This window comes from Theobroma umbraticum, unplaced genomic scaffold (assembly GCF_002168275.2).
Source record: "Theobroma umbraticum cultivar Fairchild unplaced genomic scaffold, ASM216827v3 scaffold_4.1, whole genome shotgun sequence".
Taxonomy (NCBI): Eukaryota; Viridiplantae; Streptophyta; class Magnoliopsida; order Malvales; family Malvaceae; genus Theobroma; species Theobroma umbraticum.
In genome coordinates, this window is record NW_018397258.1 from 6,570,954 (window position 1) to 6,580,508 (window position 9,555).

General features: G+C 37.4%; 1 protein-coding gene across 1 annotated transcript; it reads right to left on the reverse strand.

Moving 5' to 3' along the window:
• Positions 1-6,958: 6,958 nt before the first annotated feature.
• PLP9 (PATATIN-like protein 9) lies at positions 6,959-8,952 on the reverse strand. The gene is made up of 2 exons (XM_021424663.2): positions 7,561-8,952; positions 6,959-7,351 (listed from the first exon to the last, which is right to left on the reverse strand). Exons 1-2 carry the CDS (start codon positions 8,488-8,490, stop codon positions 7,127-7,129), a joined length of 1,155 nt encoding a protein of 384 aa, XP_021280338.1. The 5' UTR covers positions 8,491-8,952; the 3' UTR covers positions 6,959-7,126.
• Positions 8,953-9,555: the final 603 nt, after the last annotated feature.

Genomic DNA, 9,555 nt, shown 5'->3' on the forward strand with positions numbered 1-9,555 from the left:
TAATTAGAAGCCTAGGAAGGGGTGGGGGTGGAGCCCCTTTGCATTAGATGATATTTTTGCAGGGAGGGGACAGCTTGCTGCTCGCGTACTTGACTGGGCAATGCAAGGGGGAGAATTACTATCAGAATATCTCTCCCAACATGAAAATAACCAGAGAGTGATTGGCTATATCTGGTAGACCCCATGCTTATTTATACCTACTGTTTACAGATTTCATTTATAAGGCAGCCGTGCAGTGAGTACAAAGTGCAATTTTCCTTAGGCCCACTCGTCGAACCGACCTATCTATTGCTAGGATCAGGACTGGATTTAGCATGGCCGGTCAGCCGAATCAGGTCGAATCTATAACAGATCACGACTACACAAGAGTAAAATTTATACGGAAACCCCAATGGTGGGTGAAGTTGGCAAAGCAAATTGACAATTTTCTCAACTCCAATAAATTAGATTCAAGTAATTATAATGAGCCGCCAACCCTAAACATTTATGCATAAATTAGCTTATTAATGACAAACTAAGAGCCGCCATGCCAATACCAAACATACAATTCTTAAATGGCTTGAGAGAAGGTGACATAATTAAGATCAACAAACTTGATCAAGATCAGCCGAAAAGTCAATGAACAAAATACCTCTTCTTTATTTGTTTTATGCTACAATCTTTCCTTCCATATATTGAAGTCGACAACCTACTTTTGGTTTATCAATGAGATAAAAGTTCATCTCATTTTGCCGCCCGAGTCAAGTTCAAGTGCCACTTCAACATTTCGCAAGGTTCTTAAATTCAGACCTGCTTTGCCTTCTTGAGTAAAAAAAATACACATTAAATCTTCAAATTCTTAATTATACTAATTCCCAAGTGCTGGGAAACCATAGGACTAATTAAAGTTCAAACTACATCACCTCATGTAGATGCTGCCAATAGCACCAAAAGGTGCTTGGCATGGTCCTTAATAGGGGGTGAGCAACGGTTAGCTCATGATTTTAGCCAACTAATCACCCCTCATCAATGACCTAATTATAGGATCGAATTTTAAACCAATTTTAAACAATAATGATTATTTAAAAATTATATATAAAAGAAATTAAATATTTACTAATTGTAAGACTTAGATGCATAAAAAGAGTAACTTTAAAGATCTTGGCTGTAAATTAAACAGTTATGTATCTAAACGTTTATATCCAATGTATACAAACAATTAATGAATAAATAAAAAAGAAAAGATGATCACCAACATATACTAAACAAAACGTTAAGATTGGCTTCCCCCTGATTCATTTTCCCAATTAAATAAAAAAAAGGTTAAGATTTTAGAAGTAATAAAACTTGAAAAATAAATGAATTATAATGTGAATTGTAATGTCAATGTGTGAGTTTACTTGTAATATATTTATGAATTTAGTGTATTATTTGATAGTAATATACACTTATAATAATGAAATATTAATATTGTAAAAAAACTTATAAGATTCAAGATTTGATCTTGGATCACATCGTATCGTAGTATTGATCTTAAAATTATGAATTGATCCATGATCCAAAATTTTAAGCTAAATCCTACATAAGTTGTCTGCAATCTAACGTCAGGATCATTCACCAATAGATCATACTCACCCTAATCCCAAGTTAACCTAGATAGAAAGAATGTAGCGTATAAAGGCTTTAGTCACAATGTGCGTACAAGCATAATTGAATACACTTTAAATGGCCATTCCCTAAACCAATGCGGGTAGCTAGCTTGAAGTATTTTCCAAGCATGCGGTGCACGTTTCGCTTGTACATCACTGTCTTTCAATAACCTTTTCGGCGTCGTCTTCTGTTTGGAGATTGGTGGCACTAATTAAATCTGTTATGCTTTGCTCATTATAGCTAAAGGTGTAGATGAAAGAAACATTTTTGAGTGGGCTAATAAAAGGTTTAAGGGAGCTACAATGCTTGGCTCCGTGGTAGTGGCGAAAGATTCTCAAGAGTATAACTTGGGTCTTAATCTATTTGGGGGTTCTTTCTTTAATTGCCCTTTGTTCACTTGAACCTTACACCACTCTTTCTCTCTTTTAGTTCTCCCACTGGTGACTTAGGTCTTAATCAAATTGGAATTCTTAGATTACGTGGTCTTCCTCAATTGAATACGATCGGCCACCAACCACTTAAAAGCTCACAATCACTCTTCATTCTCTCTTTGTTTTTTTTTTTATCAATGAGGTGGTTAAATATTTAATTTACTAATGATTGGGGATTATATAATTTGGTCTAGCTAGCCACCCAAACCCTTGATTCTCTCATCCTCTTCATGATGTTGGAGAACTTAATCAAATTGGGGATAGATCGAGAAACCAACTTATTATCCACTAAATCTCTTAATTTGCTAGGGAAACTGGTTTCTTAAGCTTCTCTTGATGGAGCGAGGTTGCTCGAATCTGCTTTACTAAAAGAAGAAACAAACTCCCCTTAAAATAAGCACCCGATGGAAAACCAATAATTAAGACAGGAAAAGTCTACTAACGATAAAAGAGATGCTACTCTAAGCTTTTTCAACCTTTATAGCCATAACCGTATTGCTAAACAGGGAACAAGGTTAAAGTTAAATCCTACATATTTCCCAACTTTGGAGCTTCCCTAGGGTAGAATCTAGCTTTTTTACCATAGTGCTTAGTGGCTTCTTCATTTTTTTAGACAAATTTAAAGTTAGTTAGTATTAATTAATTGGTTCGGATCGATGTTGCTCCTTTTCCCAAGGAGGCCCTCTTGCATATCAGTGTAAAATAGGAAGACTCTTGTACCCCTATTTTATCATTAATGCTAGATTTTTTCCCTTGCAAGAATCTTATAAGTGATCATGGCATGCCCTAATATACACATTGGATGTTAAATTTAGTACTACGATATATAGTTGAAGACTTGAAGCATTATACACGTTGGATGTTAACTTCAAGGGTGAAAAATAAAAAATTTAGTGTATAACTTAGATTTCTTTTGGTTTGTAGTCTTAATGATATTTATAATGAGCATAAAAACATATATATAACATATATCTATATGATTATATATCTCATATCTTCCTACTAGAAACAGTTAATGCTGGTATGTTACCCAAATACAAAATGCTAATAATTCACAGCAAAGTCATTATTTGTACCCGAAAAAGAAAGGAAGAGAGTTAAGATGAGAAACGGGATCAGAGCACTGAATTTGATAACAAGAAAGATATAGAGTTTGCATCCAATGTCGGGGCCAAAAACCAAAGGGCAACAGTGGGTTTTAACTCTCTACCAATTCTATATATGATTATTTGTGTATAATACTATGAATTGATTCTTATACTATCAACACATTATTTACTGTTTCTTAAAAAAAGAATGGGGCACTCTAACCGCTTGTTTCACGTTTGTGACTAGAAAAGAATCTAACCAATATTATAACAAGTATGGTACAAATAAATATCTATAATAATATATGAATTAAGGAATCTAACACTAAACAGGAAAAGCATTGAGCCACGTATTGAGCAGCAGTAGTATTATCATAAACTTTTCTTTTCACGTAAAACAAACAGAGGCGACCAGCCAAAGCTGCAAGTAAAAGGGTTTTAGTATAAATTATAATTTTTGAGAGGGTAGGGGATATATGGGTCCAAAAGGCAGGGGACTCCATCTTGTCGGGTTCAGGTGGTTTGGCTTGGGCAAGGGTTTTTGGCATTAGCAAAGTGGGGAGCCAGGAGCCGCTTACTACAAGACCTTTTGAGCTGCCTGCCAAGCGAAGCCTAGGTTGGAAGATTTTTAGGTTTATATGTTGTTGTAACAAATGCTAACAAGGGATTAAATACGGATTGGGGCTACAAGGCTTAAACATATCTTTGTGTGGGAGATGGAGGTTGTTCCTTGATCGAGAAAGAAGACAACCCCCCTTTTTTTGGAAGGGTGCTCCAACTGCATACATATCAATGGTGGGGTTGATCAAGATCTCCATGGCTCATATTCTTGGTTGCAATTTATATTATTTTTAGTCATTTGAATGGAAATTTAATCAATTAAAATGTCAAAAATGGAATTGAGATATGAGGGTCGGTGTTGGATGGTGCAAGAAATTATCAATACTCAAATTACATAGTCACATGCAAGCCATATATATATATATATATGTATATCTTGATTCTTGGATGTAATAATATGATTTGTGACCTAGAGATTTATTAAATTTTTTAATCAGTAAGTTTGTTTTTTGCTATAAATAGTTTTGGAGTCAAATTCTATCAATGATGTCTTATTGACAATAATTTTAAATATATAAATTTACGAGATAAGACATATCTCCTTCAAATCTGAAAAACAAAACAATTTATTTATTCTTGATTTTTTATGTACCACAGAAATAAATAACTAGAAATTTGAAAATTAGGTGAATTTTTCCATTACATGTGTTCATTAATTCTTCATTATATCTTCATACACATTGTTGAAATCAAAATCACCAATATTTTTGCATGTTATGGTATTTTTACCATAAAAATATTGTAGCTGGACAATATTACCATTTGATGAAATACCTCAAATTGCATTTCGAATCTTCTTCTCATTTTCCCTATTTAATTTCAAAATAAGAGTAAAAAGTAAAAAAAAAAGAAGAAAAATGAATAAAAAAACAAAGACAAATAGTAAGAGCATGAAACAAAGGAAGATTTAATTAATAATAATGCCTTACACATGAAAAACAAATCTTGTCAGCTTAATCCAAGTGATGAAGGAAAAAACGCAAAGCAGGGTGTCAGATAATGGTACGATTATTGAACCAAAATAACAATTTCCTTAACCAAGCATCCCCGGTTGAATAGCAGCTTCTTAGTTTGTATGTAAAAGTTAATTGGATGAGAATCAACTTGTCTGTTTTCATGTTTTGATACAAATCTAGCGCTGTGTCGTCCTCAGCCAACATAATAAAAAGGCAAAATGAATCAGCGATTAAATTCCTTGAGTGCTTGATCGACTCATGTGAGGTCTAAGCACGTATGTCTGCTCCTATGAAAAAATATACAGTAGATAGTTTACCTCGAAATGAAAATTTCCAAAAGTCATGTTCACAAACACAATCACTCCCTATATATAACTTGTTCGAGATAAACGGAATTGGAATAATTAACTAGCTAGCTAGTCACGGTTGACGTCTCCCTGCCATTGGAAAAAGAATTGACTTGCAAAACTAGATTGGAGGTCCCCCTCCCTCCCCACACCATGAAAACTCAACGTAAAAACCGTCGGGGGTAGGCCGTGGGGGGTTCAGAGCTCAGCAGAGTCCACATCAAACAGGTTGGCCAAGCCAGAAGGGGGTGGGGGGGTTCGGACCCTATCCAGGAACTGAAAAGGTGAAAACAATCCAGTTTTGTTTAATGACGGCTGTAAATGTTATTTTAACTAATGTCATTATCATCCCCAAATTGAAAGATACTAGAGAGGTGAGTGGAGTATATTCTACCTAACTGGTATTAAAGTATCCTACCCTCTCAGAATATGAAATTTCATAAAGCCAAAAAACCCAAATGGGAAGCCACAAGGCAACAAATCGGGGACCATTTTAAATCCAAGTAAGTGAAGGTGAATAGTGGGATTGTCTCATGCCAACTCGCAAGTGGAGAGAGAAATAATGGCAGTGGGAGAAGTACATGCTGCTCCAATCCTCCACCAAACTTACCTACCATAAGAGGGAACAAAGAAAATTCAGAGGAGCATGCTACAAATGAAAACTAAAAAAAGTTGAAATCATTGAGGGAAAAAAGTTTTATTTTTTTATCCCTCCATACTTTTTACTGATTGATGTTAGAGGTTTTTTTGGCTGTTGACAGTGTAAGATATCCATCTAACAGTAAGAGGATTTGATTCCTTTTCCATGTCTATTCTTCTGTTTGCAACCACGGCTACAACGTTTACAAAAGGGATGGGAAGGGCATAGTTAAAAGGGAAATTTTATTTAATGCAGGTGGAGTAATGTGCCCCACTCTCCAAGTTGGATCCCAAGGCTTATGCTTGGCAGGGCCCCCTTCCCCGCTCTCTGGTTGCATGAACTTGTCTCACAATTTGCTCGGATGAAAATAGTTCTGAGTTGTCATGGTAGCTCAGGCTCAGCTCTACCTCAATCTAAAGATAAAGCTTCAAATTCATTGATGTGTAAAAATGATGAACTCTAGAAGTGTTACCGCTTGTCCTCGCAAATGGTATAGAAATTTCTTGCATTGCACAAGCTAAAGATTTTCGCAAGGCTTTCAATTCACAAATTGTTATTTAGCCATTTAGTAATAGATCTGGGTGCTCCTTTGGAATTTGGACCTTAATTCAACAACTGGAATGTAGACATGTAATGGCACTAATTTATTTTCTCTTATAAACTCCTCCACATCCAGTTACCTTGAATCCCCATCGCTTAGGACCGCTTGATAATTCTCATTATTTACCCTTCACATTTGGTACATATAGATGGGAAAATGAAAGCTATCATATAGGCATTCTTTTTATATATACTTAGTGAAGGATATTTTTGCAATATTATTTGATTACTATGTTAGTTAGTTGAAGTAATTTTAAAACTTTTTATTTGATTTTTTTTTTCAAAATTAACAGCAACACATTAATTGCTGAGCTTAAAATTTTTCATTAATGAAAAAGAAACAATGCACCAACGAAGTAATGTGGCATTCTCCGTTAGAAAAAGCTGGGAGAATTAACGGTTTAAATGCACAAAAAACTGAAATTTGGACTTAAAAACATTAACAACACTGCTGCCGAATAGTTGCGCATGACAATGTTTGTAAGGGAACAGAAAGAAGTCGGTTGAATTTGGCATTGGAGGTCCACCGGGCAAAGTTAATAATAAAAGAGATACACTTAATGTTGGCAATAATAATGGCATGTCATTTAAATCATCATTAACTTAATACTAATTAATCTACACTAATTCCGCCACAACCCAGACATCCACTAATTAGCAGCAGCTATTTTTGCTCCATATGTAGGGCACGGTTAAAGTAAAACTCGAGGTTGGTAACTTACAAAAGGGTTAAGAGAGAGAAAACAAAAATAAAAGTAAAAACAAAGGAAAGGACAAAAAAAAATTTATGAAAAGAAAAGGAAAAAGAAAGTAGCTAACGGCCGTTAGCAAGTGGGCTAACGGCCGATTCCTTGCAGGGACTTGGAGGAAGGCTGGATTTTCCGGAGGCAACAAGACGTTGCACAAAGCTCTCAATTCTCTGTCCATTAGTCTCCGTCAGTAACCGCTTCCCGCCAAACGGTAAGGACTCGACTCCTTTCTCCTTCAGTACCTCCTCCATTCTCGGCGCCACCATCCTTTCTCTCCCCAGTCCGTTTGCCTGTACCGTCGATCACAAATTGTATTCAGTCCAGAAGGAAAAGAAAACCTAAAATCGTTGAAATCTGTTTGGCCATTTAGAAGACCGAGGAAAATTATAAAAAAGACTCACTTGAATCCAGTCATACTACTTTAACCACGGATTAACGATTTTCTTAAGAACCAAACAGAGCAACGGTACATGAAAAGAAAGTATTATGACACACACACCTGAATTCTAACGTAGTCCGTACGGTTCCAACAAAAAGCGTTCCCCAACATCTGGTCTACGGTCTCCGAGACTCCGTCCAGCACAATGTCAACAACGGAGGAAGTTGAGCACTCGCCGTTATCGCGGACCTTTGACCTTCCGCACGACGGACCGTTGCCTAACGACAAAACCAGCAGATCCTCCACACTATTAACCGACGGGAAATCCCTCTTGTTATGGAGCACGTGTGTAACCGCCGCGGCTGTAGGGTTGTTCATGACCAAACCGCCGTCCACAGCGGAGCAGGAGGTCTTACCGTCGATAGATGTCAATGCGAAAGGTTTGAAGAGGCGGGGAGTGGCTGACGTGGCGCGGCACACTTTCCAAAGCTCGAAGTTGAAGCTAGGTGATTCGGAAGCGTCGGCGCGAGAGAAAACAAAGGGAGCAGAACTCTTGAGGTCAAAGCAAGGAATCAGGAGAGGCTTACACGTGTCCTTCAGTGTTAAAACCGTTCCATCTTCTCTCTTAAACATTTCCTTCAGCGCCTTATCCATGCTCTTACCCGAGAATCGCTTCTGCCGGTGCAGAACTCCGGCAAGCTTATTAACTTTGAACAGCTCGGAGTTATTCTGAGTGACACACTTGACAGCCTCTCTAGCAGTGAAAAGCGGATGGCCTGTACCATCATCGGCAGAGAGCATGGCAGCAAGAACAGCACCGACACCGGTGCCAGCGATCATGTCGAAGAAATCAGCAATTTGAGCATGCGGATCACCAGTTTTGAGGCGGATCTGCTCTTCAAGGTGGATAAGAGCGGCACCAGAGACAATGCCGGTGGTTCCACCACCGTCGATGCAGAGGATTCGAATCTTCTTAGTGGTTTCACAGTGTGATAGCCATTTTTGCTCAAGTTTCGTGAAGATCTCCAAAGTTACCTTACTCAGCTCCATTTCAGGCAGTTCCACTCTTTACCACCCCCACCAAAAAAAAAAAAACAGAGAAAAAAAAGCCTTGGAGATTTTAATAATTTTTTATCTTTTGGTTTGATTGATTGCTTTCTGGCGTCTTGCAAGTCCGTGAAAAAAGCAAAGAGAGCTTGGCTCAAGTCACGGTTTGCTGCTGATAAGCATTAATGGTGGCGATCAGCAAAAATATAATGCTTGCACGCTCTTTCTTTCTTTCTTTCTCTCTCTCTCTCTCACTATCTCTCTGACTTCAAATCTCTGTGGCCTGACGAGTGAAAGTTGAGAGAGCGGGGTGTTATAGTTTTCTCCGTGGGCTACTGGGCTCTCAGATGAGAAGCAAAGAGGTTAAAACCGGGAGTGAATGAGGAGAGGAATAGGAATCGGATGGTCTGGCCTATTGGTGATGGTGGTGGTGGTGGTTATCTTATATACACGGAGTGCTTCTTCAGTTGTCCTTTGTCGTTTATTTTTTAAATTATTTTTTTTTATGTTTTACGGAGAGTTTACTTTCTCTAATTTGGTAGTGAGAATCTTACGTGTTTGGACTGTCCTTGCACGTGTTCTTTTCGGGTTATGGGAAGCGCCAACTTCGGCTTCTTACTCGGCTCGGCTCCCGCTTTCCCTTCTTTAATGCTTTCGCCCATCTCCTTTGCCACTGCGACTTCCTTCTTCACTCTTTTCTCTGAATTCTCTCCATTTTTAATTCTCAAACTGAAGCAACGTAGAAACAGCGTTGAACCTCCATGTAAGCACCTCCTTAATAAATAAAGTTTGATTTTAATTTTCTCGGCATATTCTCTATTCACTCTTAATTGTTTTGGACCTTATTTTTCTAATTACTTTCCATTTTGGTAATTAAATTCTAAGACGATGTACTTGGGGTCAATGGCTTGCAAGAATATGATAGTGTGATTGAATTTGCTAGCCGGCCGCATTCTGTTGCTAAAACAGGATTGAGGAAGCACAAAGTTATCTCTTCATATATGTTGATTGAATCCAACATACGTATATAAAAGAGTAAAATCTCATACTATTTTTCTATGCCAAAAC

Coding starts and splice junctions, on each gene's coding strand:
- PLP9 (XM_021424663.2), bottom strand. CDS start 8,490: ATGGAGCTGAGTAAGGTAACTTTGGAGATCTTCACGAAACTTGAGCAA. Junction 7,352..7,560: donor CGGACTACGTTAGAATTCAG/GTGTGTGTGTCA, acceptor TCGACGGTACAG/GCAAACGGACTGGGGAGAGA.